This window comes from Panulirus ornatus, chromosome 25 (genome assembly GCF_036320965.1).
Source record: "Panulirus ornatus isolate Po-2019 chromosome 25, ASM3632096v1, whole genome shotgun sequence".
NCBI lineage: Eukaryota > Metazoa > Arthropoda > Malacostraca > Decapoda > Palinuridae > Panulirus > Panulirus ornatus.
Window position 1 is genome coordinate 11,031,534 of NC_092248.1, and position 14,425 is coordinate 11,045,958.

The 14,425-nt window shown below is 38.9% G+C and overlaps 1 protein-coding gene across 2 annotated transcripts in view; it reads left to right on the forward strand.

Moving 5' to 3' along the window:
* Acf (ATP-dependent chromatin assembly factor large subunit) overlaps nt 1-14,425 on the forward strand; it is a 46,573-nt gene that overhangs the window by 17,047 nt on the left and 15,101 nt on the right. For both annotated transcript variants that reach the window (XM_071677589.1, XM_071677590.1), the window contains exons 11-15: nt 1,267-1,382; nt 2,760-2,925; nt 6,485-6,734; nt 8,067-9,008; nt 13,421-13,705. In XM_071677589.1, coding sequence (XP_071533690.1) covers nt 1,267-1,382; nt 2,760-2,925; nt 6,485-6,734; nt 8,067-9,008; nt 13,421-13,705 — 1,759 coding nt within the window. The remainder of the gene's footprint in view (nt 1-1,266; nt 1,383-2,759; nt 2,926-6,484; nt 6,735-8,066; nt 9,009-13,420; nt 13,706-14,425) is intronic.

The following is a 14,425-nucleotide window of genomic DNA, read 5'->3' on the forward strand; positions in this document are numbered from 1 at the left end:
AAGTTGTGTGAGAAAAATTTAAAGGATGAAGCAAGGAGAAACCTTTGTTTGGCAGTTCTTTCTCATGAGGTATCAGTCACCAACTTCCACTAAATACTGAAATTTTGAAGGGCTTCCAATGCTTAGAACATTTGTTGAAGGCTTTTTAGTATTGTTTGGTAATGATAAAGAGTGTTGTTATTAGACTCTGCCTGCTTGTGGTTACACCATGGGTGACAGGTCATCTCTATTGTGGTAGCATCATTAGAGTAGAATCTTGTAGAAGACCTTTGCACTTCAGAGGAGTCCATTCTTTTCTTAATACTAATTTTAGCTCATCCTCAAGTTGCTTTAGCCACTGGAGGAGGGTTCCTGAGTTAATATGATTATGCTAATAGTAAATTATTAATAATGATGATGAAGTTAATTTTGTTCATAAATATGAATACATAGAACCTTATTGTTTTCCCGGTAAGAATACTGAAAGTTGAAAGTAGTAGTTTTGAGGTAGGAAGAAGTGAATCATGTTAGGATAAACATAGAACCATGAAATGAATAATTTTAAGGTAAACAAAAAGATAAAGGAATGAATAATGTTAGGTTACACGTAAAAAGATGAAGCAACAGAAAATGGTACCCTTGAAAAGTGATTTTGCGTTCAAGATTGTGCCTCAAACCACTAAGTTCACTGCTGTGAATTCATTATACAGTATCATTCAGAAGTAAAGCAGTTTTTCCACCTTTACTCTTTAATGAATTAGGTATAGAAGGGAAATATTTATATGCAAGCATGTGTGTTGACCACTATATATAAAACATACTATTTCATAAAATTTGCATTGCTAAAGACTGAAAGGAAGGCAGTATAAAACAGTGTCCTTCTATCAGATACATCCTTTAGCAAATGATAATTTTGCAACTTTTTATTTAGCACTTTTTTTTTATTATTTATTTATACTTTATCGCTGTCCCCTGCATTAGCGAGGTAGCACAAGGAAAGACTTTTTTTTTTACACTATCCAATTTTACCCTCTGTTATGTGAGTAGATACCTGCACAAGGTATTTGTGAGTGTGCCATAAAGCACGTGTATTGAGCAAATCTCATGGGCTTCCAACTGAAGATTGTATAGAATGCACAGAGCAAAAATCTTTGAAATTTTGCCTGATCACCATGAGTGCTAGTTTGGGAAAAGCAATGTGAAATACAGTTACTCTGGAAAATATATATTTTTTTCATTTGATGAGTGGTGGATAAACAAGAATAAATTATATCTTTTATATGCAAGACACTTCAACCGTGGAGGTTTCAAGAACTTGGATGACCCAGGGCTACAGTTCAAGCTGGAGGAGCCATTGATAATAAAATCCCTTGCCACACAAACCATATTTGACCTTCCTTTAGGTATGTTATACTGTTGTGCATCTTTAGTAGTTATTTTGTTTCCTTATTACATTTGCTGCTCTACATGTTTGTAGTTTTTACATGACCCTCATACACCACTGTTCTGTGTTTCTTTGGTGTGATCCCTCTCACATCTCTCATTTGCCCTCTTTTTCATCTCTTGCATCTCTCTCTCTTTATGTTTTTCTTTTGATTCATTCACATTCCATTCCTGTAGATAGTATACATATACCTTACTTTTTCACCAGAGAATTAACTTCATCCCTTATGTTTATTTGTCCATAGAATGGGATAGGGGAGAAAGAATACTTCCCACGTATTCTCTGCGTGTCGTAGAAGGCAACTAAAAGGGGAGGGAGCGGGGGGCTGGAAATCCTCCCCTCTCGTTTTTTTTTTTTTTTTTTAATTTTCCTAAAGAAGGGACGGAGAAGGGAGCCAGGTGAGGATATTCCCTCAAAGGCCCAGTCCTCTGTTCTTAACACTACCTCGCTAATGCGGGAAATGGCGAATAGTATGAAAAAAAAAGTACGGGTAGTCATTTTGGCATATAAGAGCAAAGTGTTAATGATACATAAGATAGGGATGTGGAAGGTAAGTGTAAATTAGAGAAAGGTTTTTGCCTGTAGAAAGATATTATGCTGTTTTAGTTTGATTCCACTTTGATTGGAGAAAAGAGGTAAAGTGTTAAGGAGTTAAGGTATACTGGAGTTGTGAATACAAACATTGATGATAAGGAAGCTGAAGTTAAGATTATTGTTATGCAAGGTAGAAGTAGAGCTGTACAGAGAGCTCTTTTGAATAGGAAAAATTTAAATGTAGAATGTATAAGAAATTTTCTTAATTAGGGACTTGTCCTAATATATATGGATGTGGAAACATTGTTTTCCATAGTTGAAATAGGTAAATGATAAGAGCACAAAAATACTGTAGTTTCGTATGTATTGTTAGAGTAAAGAGTAAAGTTATAAGGGCTGTAGTGAACAAATTGTTTGAAAAGGACATGGTTGAGTCCTAAAGATGACATGGCCACGATAGAATATTTCTTGATTTACCATCGAGGGGAAATGATTGCCTGCAGCAAAGATGGACAGATTTAGTGAATGAACTATTAGAAGCATTCTTTTGTTTAGGAAACATAGTGTTTGTAAGAATGAAAATGAACCATTTCAGTTTCCTAAATAACTGAGCAGTGAATTTGTGCAGAAGACTTTTATTCCTATCAGCATGGGGGTGGATGCACGTTCATATGTTTTTGAGTGAGCTATGAGACTCAGTAAACTAGACTCTCCAAATACAATTGGAGGAATTAAAAGTGATATGATGACAAAGAATTTACCATACTTCAGTGAAGTAATGTATATTTGTTTTATTTTCCAGTTCATAAGTTGAAGATACTGAGTGTTTTGATTGGGCAGATCCTCACCTATGCATCAGTTAGGGACATCATTGAGGACAACATGGAGAAGCTGAGGGAGATGAAGAATAAATTGCGTTTACATCAGTTCACTCAAATCAGGAAAGAAAAAGAACTGAATGCTGCCAGGTACAGTTTTATACACAGCCTTTGGTCCATGGTGTTCTTGAGTAAGATAATCTGATTTGAAATTTTCCATTAACTGAGGGTAAGATTAACCTAATATATATATACATATGTTTATGTTTTTAGATATACATAACTGTATATATATATATTTTTTTTCTTTCCATCTCTGCTGATAGAACTTTATTAGGAACATCATTGAAGTCATTTATTTCATGGTAAATTTTCCATAACACAAATTAGTAAAGCTACTTGGGCATGCATATATTTGAAATGCTTTTAATTTTTCTAATTTTTGTAGTCTTTCCATCTAGCTATTTCTATCTCTGATGCCTTTTTCAACCAGAATTCCCTTAAGGGAGTGGCCATGGCAATAGAGTCTCTATAACTAGTGGACTCCAGTGCTGCTTCTTAGCTTTTAATGCCTTTAGCAGGCAACTGGCAGAGGGTAACTCAGCACAGTGTTAGCAGAGGCTCCTACTTAATATTCTTACTGACTACTACTACCTAATGTAATTACCTAATGCTCCTGCGTACTAATTCTGTTTTTTCTTCCTAATGCTCCTGCCTAAATGATCCAACCTACTGCTGCTCCTACCATTTTGCCAAAAGGCAGGGCTAGTGCATAGTGCTCACTGCAGGAATATCTAGAGTGACAAAGAATGAGTTGTGTGAGTTAAGTGTTGCCAAGTGTTTTGTGTAACAAGGAGGGATTGTCTGTTTGTAGACAGAAAGCCAGTAGTCCACATGTGGGTGAGTCAGAAAGGAAAGACAGCTATGTGGGTCAAACGAGTGCAACATGACAACCACTGAAGTGCTGGCTCATAGTGCAACTGTCACTAACCCTCCTGATACCCAGGTGGGTAGCAGTGGTGATGTACCTTCTTGGTAGTTGGCTACCTACCATAAGTTCTACTACTTATATGTATGTGAGTGGGAGAAATGGTCAACAGGCACTATCAGATCATGCATCAGTTGACAGGCCAATGAAAGAGAGACTCTTGGATGCAAATGAGTTGAAAGGGACAGCTGGTGGGATGCCCTACCACCACCTTGTGGCAAGGGTGAAGAACTGCAGAGGCCCCTGAAAAAGAGGAAACAATGTTTGGGAGAAGAGAGCAGTGAGAGCATGGAGTCTTGGAAAGAAAATCCTTGTGAAGGAACACCAGCAGAGACTGAGTGCAGAATGGCAAAAGGCGAGAGCAAATGAAGTGAGGGAAGCGGATGAGGAATGGCAAGCATTCAGGGAAGCATTGATGACATGTACAAGAGATGCATGTGGCTCGGGAAAGGTGGGAGGTGGGCACACTAGAAAGGGCAGCGAGCATTGGTACAAAGAAGCAAAGTTGCTATTGATAGAGAAGGTGGCATCCACTGGGAAGCAGTGCAAATGACCCGGAGATGTATAAGAAAAATTGGCAGTAGGTCAAAGGGAAGATGCAGGAAATGAAAAAGAGGACAAATGAGAGCTGGGGCGAGAGGGCATCATCCCACTTCAGGGGGAACAAACAGATGTTTTGGAAGGAGGCAGACAACTTGCAGAAGACAAGAGAAGAGTGTTTGACAGTGATCAAAAGAAAAGCTCAGGGTCCTAGTTATGTTGGACCAATAATTGAAAACCTTTATTGTGTGATTAACATTTAGGTTGTCTTTCAGTGAGCCTAGATATGATTTTTGTGCAACAGTTTTTCCCTTAAAGAATGGAAAAGCCTTGGGTATAGATGAACTGGTGAGGAGTGGAGGTGGATTAGGAAATTATGCATGGAATTATGGAAAAGTAGTTTAGAGTCTGATTACTGGATAAAGGCAGTAATTGTTCCAGTGTAAAAAAGGAAAGGAAAGTCTGCTCTCCACACTTCTTGACTTGTGGTCTCACCTGTTGGATGTAGCTGGTTTTCTAGTTGGTGTGGGTACCCTGATGGATAGAGACCCTGGGGCAGGAGGGTATTGGGTAGGGTAATATAAAGAAAGGCAAATAAAAGTGAATGTAGGAATTATAAAGAAATAAGTCTTCTTAACACAGGTGGTAAGGATAGTGATTGATGGTGTTAAAAGGTTTAATGAACTTATTGGTTAAGAACAATGTTAGTTTAGGAAGGGAAGAGGGTGTGTTAATCATATTTTTGCATTCAGACAGATAGCGGAGAAAGCTGCAGACAAAAGTTTAGAAAATGCATTTGACAATGTGAATAGGCATGCCTGTTAAGAAGCTCTGGCTCCATATGGTATTCATATGTGAGAGTAAATGGTTCTATAAGTGGTTAAAATAAATTTGGGAGTGCATCAGGGTTGTTTGTCGATGTACAAGTACCTGTGATGAGATTTTGCCATGATGGCAAGACTAGCATGTGTTCTCTGTGCACTGCTTGCTTTTTGTATTTTCATTCATTTGTCACCCCATTGCCATTGAGATGATTCTGTATTTGCCTTGCTATGTTGCTTTCAGGTATAGTATGTTGCTTCTTATGCCTATAGTTTGTTACCTGGAATATAATTTTTTATCACATTTTTTCATCACATATTTTTCCTTATGTCTTTCTAGACTGTAAAATTCTTTGATCTTTCATAGTAGGTCAGATACTCTAGTCTACTGATTTTACTTTTAAAGTATTTTTGAATTTGCTCTATTTTTTCTAGTTTGCTTAACTGGCAACCATTTAGTACAGTAGTGATCAATTTTTCTTAATACATCAAAGACTTTCATCGTTAGATTTGTCTCATATCGCAAAAGTTCTGGATATCATATTTATATTTATTATACTTTGTCGCTGTCTTCAGCGTTAGTGAGGTAGTGCAAGGAAACAGACGAAAGAATGGCCCAACCCACCCACATACACATGTATATACATACACGTCCACACATGCACATATACATACCTATACATCTCAACGTATACATATATATACACACACACAGACATATACATATATACACATGTACATAATTCATACTGTCTGCCATTATTCATTCCTGTTGCCACCCTGCCACATAATGAAATACCAACCCTCTCCCCCAGCATGTGCGCGAGGTAGCGCTAGGAAAAGACAACAAAGGCCACATTCATTCACACTCAGTCTCTAGCTGTCATGTATGATGCACCGAAACCACAGCTCCCGTTCCACATCCAGGCCCTACAGAACTTTCCATGGTTTACCCCAGACGCTTCACATGCCCTGATTCAATACACTGACAGCACGTCGACCCCGGTATACCACATAGTTCCAGTTCACTCTATTCCTTGCACGCCTTTCACCCTCCTGCATGTTCAGGCCCCCCGATCACTCAAAATCTTTTTCACTCCATCTTTCCACCTCCAATTTGGTCTCCCACTTCTCCTCGTTCCCTCCACCTCTTACACATATATCCTCTTTGTCAATCTTGCCTCACTCATTCTCTCCATGTGACCAAACGATTTCAAAACACCCTCTTCTGCTCTCTCTGGATATCATACCAATTATTATTTGGCTTGAGAGCTCTACTGTATCAGTGTGTTCTTTAGATACAAGGTGCATCTCAGAAATGTCTTTATTTGTTGTTGCTAATTGACATTTTGCTCTCTAGATTGCAGGAGAAGCGTGACCGTAAACAGAAAGAACGTGAGCGCTTGCTCAAAGAAGCAGAAAAGAAAGCTGCTGCTGCTGCCATGACTGGTGAACCAGACAAACCCATAGAGGTTGAGGAGGAAGAGGATGAAGAGGAAGAGGAGGAAGAGGATGAGATTGGAAAGGCTGCACGTGAAGAGAAAGAGGAGAAAAATAAAGAAGCTAGGAGGCAGGACTTCTTAAAGCGAGAGAGGGAATTAATGCAACAGGTTGTGTATAATATAAACTTAGATTAGGCCCTTTGCTTTATTATTTTTGATAATTTTCTGTAGAGTAAAAGTGTTCAGTTTAGATATTTCTTAAGGACTGTGTGATTGTTTTTGCTGTTTTGAGATATTACCTTGGAATAAGCATTGGATTTCTTAAAATGTTAAAATTTTTGCCATACAGTCTTTTTCTGTTACTGAATAACTGCTTTATAAGAAAAAAAAATAAAGCTACACCTTTTGATGTTGGAAATCTGCATGAAATCAACTTCTCAAAAGTTTGCAAGATGTGAGTTGAACAATAAGTCAGTATTCAGTAAAAATGAGAAATGGGTGACAAGATAATCAATTCATACTATTCGCCATTTCCCGTTCAATATAGTAAGCATATCAGGGGACTCTTCTGAGGCATGTGAAGCAGCTAAGGGGTCTGTTGGGCCTGGTTTTGGATTAGGATCTGGGGTTTTGATGCATTTCACGTGACACCTGGAAAATGGATGTGAGCGAATGAAGCCTTTTCATCATCTCTTCCTGGCACTATACTGTGAATGTAGGAATTGGTGAACAAGTAAGAAAGAAAGAAAAATTTGTTATGAATGTAGAAGTAACTGAAACTGACATGAGCACAGCAAGGCAAAACATCAACATCAAGACATGATTGCGTAGCATGTCATCTCTGTATACGATGTTGCTTCAGTTTGCTGTAATCTACACATGACATTCTCCATCCTGCATGATTTGGCCCCAGTAATCTAGAATTTCTTTTATTCCATCCCTCCAGTTCCTTCTTGTCCTTACCCTCCCTCTTACTCCTTCTGTCTTTGACATATATTCTTTTAGTTTCCCTTCCTTCATCTGCTACTTATGACAAAATCATCTCAGTATACCTTGTTCAGCTTTCTCATTCATACTTAGCATATGATTATACTTCTCTTGTGCAATTTCTTTTGCTTATTTTCTCCTTTTTCAGAATATGTAAATGATTATTAATTCATGCATTAGGTTAAAAACCTACTAAAGATAATTGATTAGAAAAGGTATATCAGTACTATTAATTGTTATTCACAAAGTATAATAGATATTAAATATAACAGTTAGAGACTGGATATGTGCAAATGAGGCAGTTGTTCTTGATGCTATCTTGCTGAAGCAGGAAAGGTAGTGAGGTGAAGAAAAAGAAAAATTCAGCTACACTGATATATTGTGGTCGCAGGCTCTGTTGCTATTCTGTAAACTTGGAAAAAAACAGCCTAGGTTAAGCCACTCATGTGTCTCCTTTATGCTGCTTTTGTTTGTTGAAGGATAATGAAACCTAAAATGATTTTTTTCTTGCAGGTACTAAGCGTGGCTCAAGGTGTCAATGCCACCCCCTTAGGCCAAGACAGGGCTTACCGTCGTTATTGGTTATTTAGTTCCCTCCCTGGCCTTTTTGTGGAACACAATGAGGAACACCCTGGAATGTGTCGGGCCACTCCAACGCCATATGACCCAAACTCAAATCCTGAAGTTACAGATGCTCTTCAGGAGCTCCTCAGGGTTCAGGCAGAGAAGAATTTGACTGAAACAACTGCTGAAAAAGAGGACAAAAGCAATAGTGACAAAGAAAATGATGGAAATGATAGCCCTGCGAAGCAGGCTAAAGGCATCATCTGTAAGAAATTACTACAGACTCCCAATCACTTTCAGCATTCCAGTGAGAGTAAAACCTTTGATAAACCATCATTATCACCACATGCTGTTAATGGTGCCGAGTCAATGCTGAAAATGGAGATTAGTTCACGAACAAAGATGAATAGTGATGTGGAGGTGGAAACTGGTGATATCAAAATGGAGTCCAGTGATATTGATATGAAAGTGGAGTCCAGTGATGTTAATATGAAGATGGAGTCCACTGATATTAATGTGAAAATGGAGTCCAGTGGTACTGATGATATAAAAATGGAGTCTAGTAACAATAGTATTGATTGTGAGACTGGTAATGATATAGTTGGATGTTTCACTAATAAAGTAGAGAGTTTCTCAGATAGCCATGGACCAATGCCTGATATTTTTGGACTGTGTGCGGCAGATGATAGAAAGTGCCCAGTACATTGTGAGAGAATGAATCAGTGTAAGTGGTTCTTTTTCCACAATACAGAGGACTTAAATTCTCTGATTTTATCCCTTAATAGTCGTGGTTATCGAGAAAAGGAACTTAAGAAAGCATTAGAATGCTATAGAACTTCCATTGAAACTTCCATGCGATCTTGTCCAGTGTACAAACTTGACCCATCTCAGGTAGGTATCCATGTTTTATATAAATAGGAGAATAATTTGATTAATCTTGTGAACTCAATTACTCTTATAGATAAATTTGTAGAAGCAGCATCTCCCTTAGACACTGTCATGTCTCCCTTCACTTGCATATTTGTATATTATATGCTTTTTCACTTTATGTTTGAATTTATGTTTTTAAGGTTGTGGCCCCAAAATTTGAGTTATTAAACATGGGTCACTCCCTTGACAGTTCTCAAAGGGAATTTGCATCAGAGATATAGAGAGGTAGATAGATCTAATCTGGGTTCATTTGTGACTGATTTCAACCAAACGTCATGTGTATGAACGTTTCTGCAGTTATACAAACCTACCAGAGAAAATTGGAAATAATGTTTTTTCATACTATCTGCCAATTCCTGTATTAGTGAGGCAGTGTTAAGAGCAGAGGACTGAGCCCTTGAGGGAATATCCTCACTTGGCCCCGTTCTCTGTTCCTTTTTTTGGAAAGTTAAAAACTATAGGGGAGGATTTCCAGCCCCCCACTCCCTCCCCTTTTAGTTGCTTTCTACGGCATGCAGGGAGTACTTGGGAAATATTCTTTCTCCCTTATCCCCAGGGATAACTTTAGCAAATTTTATTAAAGAAGACAAGAAATATGACAGGTAACTGTATTATATACAAGTCGAGCAATGACCCATCTTAGCAGTCTAGGCCCAGCCCTGGATAGGGGAGTGGAAGACCTTTGAAGTTTGTACCAGGTAAGTGCCAGCAAATTATTCACAGAACTAGGGTCATCAGCCTCATCCCTTCTGGCTAGTAGAAAAAGCAGGGGTGCAGAACTTTATGAGGTGGACTTGCTAACCCATTACCTGTTGACATTCTAAAATAGTGCCTTGTTGGCACAACTGTTATAGAAGACTGAAGTCTGTTGCGACATGAACAAAAGACAAATCACCATGAACATCTTCTGCAGCCCAAAACAGTTTTATGAAATCTCTGCACCTAATTATTAGAATTGCTGTAGATTGTACATTGGAGAAATCTAACTTTTTGAATTCTGAGCCGCCTGGAAATTTAGTTGGGTCTCCATGAATGAAGATAATTAGGGAGTTCAGAGAAGGGTTTTAGTGTTACAAGGCAATAGAAATTGCTTGAAAAGCATGAAAAAATTAGACAAACTAGCTTTTTCTGGTACTAAAAACATTAAAGTTGGGGCAGTAGCTGGGCTGAGATAAGGACAGGTACCTGTGGGTTAGCTTTTTCGTATTCACTTTCCCTTTACCATTAGGTATGGACTTTGTCAAGCTGCTGAATGTTTGTTCCCATTATTCTTCAGTCCTCCAAAAATACAGTATTGGTGGAGACTGTTTCATAGCGAATAATACAGAAAAAAGATTACAGTAAAGTTTCACCATACACAGTAGTAAACTAACAGCATTACTGAATGTGATTATGCTGTTACGGTTAGACTTACTGGTATTTCTTTTATGGACCATTACCATGTATTTTTGTTTTCATTTATAACTATCCCACCTGGGATCCCTTTCTAAAAAAGAATTTTGGTGTTACCCAGGAACATTTCAGGAGCTCTTGCAGCTCCAAGGTTGTGCTAATTCCAGTTGCAGGGAAATGATGAAATCTGCTGGAGAAAGATCTTTGATGAGACTGTTCTCCCAAAGATACAGCCTTGCCAAAGGTGACTTTTTTGTTGCATTGTAACCCTGTACATGCGGAGTCCAGGTAACACCCATACTTACAACTTATGCATTTTTTTTTTTTTTTTTTTGCCGCTGTCTCCTGCATTTGCGAGGTAGCGCAAGGAAACAGATGAAAGAAATGGCCCAACCCACCCCCATACACATGTATATACATACGTCCACACACGCAAATATACATACCTACACAGCTTTCCATGGTTTACCCCAGACGCTTCACATGCCCTGATTCAATCCACTGACAGCACGTCAACCCCGGTATACCACATCGATCCAATTCACTCTATTCCTTGCCCTCCTTTCACCCTCCTGCATGTTCAGGCCCCGATCACACAAAATCTTTTTCACTCCATCTTTCCACCTCCAATTTGGTCTCCCACTTCTCCTCGTTCCCTCCACCTCCGACACATATATCCTCTTGGTCAATCTTTCCTCACTCATTCTCTCCATGTGCCCAAACCATTTCAAAACACCCTCTTCTGCTCTCTCAACCACGCTCTTTTTATTTCCACACATCTCTCTTACCCTTACGTTACTTACTCGATCAAACCACCTCACACCACACATTGTCCTCAAACATCTCATTTCCAGCACATCCATCCTCCTGCGCACAACTCTATCCATAGCCCACGCCTCGCAACCATACAACATTGTTGGAACCACTATTCCTTCAAACATACCCATTTTTGCTTTCCGAGATAATGTTCTCGACTTCCACACATTCTTCAAGGCTCCCAGGATTTTCGCCCCCTCCCCCACCCTATGATCCACTTCCGCTTCCATGTTTCCATCCGCTGCCAGATCCACTCCCAGATATCTAAAACACTTTACTTCCTCCAGTTTTTCTCCATTCAAACTTACCTCCCAATTGACTTGACCCTCAACCCTACTGTACCTAATAACCTTGCTCTTATTCACATTTACTCTTAACTTTCTTCTTTCACACACTTTACCAAACTCAGTCACCAGCTTCTGCAGCTTCTCACATGAATCAGCCACCAGCGCTGTATCATCAGCGAACAACAACTGACTCACTTCCCAAGCTCTCTCATCCCCAACAGACTTCATACTTGCTCCTCTTTCCAAAACTCTTGCATTCACCTCCCTAACAACCCCATCCATAAACAAATTAAACAACCATGGAGACATCACACACCCCTGCCGCAAACCTACATTCACTGAGAACCAATCACTTTTCTCTCTTCCTAAACATACACATGCCTTACATCCTCGATAAAAACTATTCACTGCTTTCAGCAACTTGCCTCCCACACCATATATTCTTAATACCTTCCACAGAGCATCTCTATCAACTCTATCATATGCCTTCTCCAGATCCATAAATGCTACATACAAATCCATCTGCTTTTCTAAGTATTTCTCACATACATTCTTCAAAGCAAACACCTGATCCACACATCCTCTACCACTTCTGAAACCACACTGCTCTTCCCCAATCTGATGCTCTGTACATGCCTTCACCCTCTCAATCAATACCCTCCCATATAATTTCCCAGGAATACTCAACAAACTTATACCTCTGTAATTTGAGCACTCACTCATATCCCCTTTGCCTTTGTACAATGGCACTATGCACACATTCCGCCAATCCTCAGGCACCTCACCATGAGTCATACATACATTAAATAACCTTACCAATCAGTCAATAATACAGTCACCCCCTTTTTTAATAAATTCCACTGCAATACCATCCAAACCTGCTGCCTTGCTGGCTTTCATCTTCAGCAGAGCTTTTACTACCTCTTCTCTGTTTACCAAATCATTTTCCCTAACCCTCTCACTTTGCACACCACCTCGACCAAAACACCCTATATCTGCCACTCTATCATCAAACACATTCAACAAACCTTCAAAATACTCATATGTAAATATTTTCATCACAGCTCATTAAGACAAAGTGAGGTGGATTTGCTTAGGCATGTGAACGTGATCCTTTTGCCATCATGGCATATGGTAATTGAACATCTGGAAGTTTTTTCTCATTGTTACTGGAATTCTGTATGGCATCAGTCATCTGTAGACACCTAGATGGGGTGCCATCCAATTTAGTTTAGAGTGGCAAAAGGCAAACTATACAAGCACATGTGCAGTCCTGTTAGTGGTGGCCATATTTATGTGAGAGCATCCCTGAATGGCTTTAAACAATTCTGGACAAGTTTCTACAAAGTGTACTAGTTTAACCAGGATATGATGGTTATGTAGACTGACTGAACGGAATAGCAAGATGGCAACTTGGTCTAACACTGAGCTGTCGGGGTAGAAGATTTCGAAAGCCATCATTAGGTAGGATTAGAAATATATTTCCATCGTAATGTGTAGGATAAGAGGCATTATTCAAAAGGATTTGTTATAGCTATATGCTAGAACACAAAATATTCAGTAAGTCATTGTAATATTACTGCATGGCCATTTGCAACTTAAAGGCGAGCTGATGTGATGTTAGTTCCCTTTATTTGTTAACTGTAGAACTGTACCTTTCATGTTCCTAACAGGTCTGACCTGCTTCATTTTAAGAGGCAGGTACTTCACTCTCAGAAACTCTTAGATTGTTGTTATTACTCTCTGCTTTTCTTTTGTAACATGTTTCCTTTGACTGGTTTCATGCCTTATTCAATGCCTTGACATGAGTGGGACCTCTAATCATGACAGGAGCCTTGTGGGATTGTCCTACTTATATATTTATTTGTTTATCTTCAGGAACCAGAGCTTGAAAAAGCCATCCGAAAATCTCAGCGCAACATGACAACAAAGAAGGATGGAGATGCCAACTTAAATTTTCCTCCGGGGACCCCTATGGAAGAGATCTTGCAACACACATTGCGTGACATGATTTTGGAGACAGAAGAGAAGATACACATGGGGATGTTAGGATCACTTAGACTGGAGAATCGTGAAGTTTGGAGACAAGCCATCCTTGAGGGCAACTATGTAAGGGGGGCAGAGTTGGACTTTGGTGGCCGGAAGCGCATTTCTCAGCTTAAAGTAAGTTGGTATAGGAGAGGAATGGATGAAGACATACTGTATGCCTTTATACGATTGTGTTTCCAGTTGAGAAGGGAATTGGAACCATTGAGTAATGGGCTTTGCAAACCATGATTATATGTACTCTTTACCTGAATTTGAATATGATCATGTATATCCAGTAAGTATAGTGTAATCATGTATATCCAGTAAGTATAGTGTGAGTTGTAATGTTTTGCCTTAAGAAATATTGTGACATTTTTCTTCATTGTAGACCTAGTCCCTATATCTGGTGTCTCTTTGTGTGCTGATTAACTTAACTGGTGTTATTGAAAAAATAAATGAAATAATGTAGGCATGGAAAAAAAGATAGAAAATGCTAAAAGCTGCACATATGAATTGCAGTAAGTCACCCTCATGAGTGAATGATACCCAGTCATTCATTGATAAGTGGTAATGTTCACCAAGGTACATACAGTATATTATATGCTGTTCTTATTACATAAATGAAATGATACAGTATGCATATAACGCCAAAAGATGTAAAGGGTTTCACAAACTGTACAGTACTGTAAACAGCCAGTCCTATGAGAAAGTTTGGAGGGCAAATTTAAGGTTATGGTGGTAGAAGTCACAAGTAGCAGCTATACATAGGGCAGGCAACTCAGCCTAATTACTAACTTTGTAATATTACATGTACAGTATTACTATGTATTACTAATTGATATGTTATACCTCCCC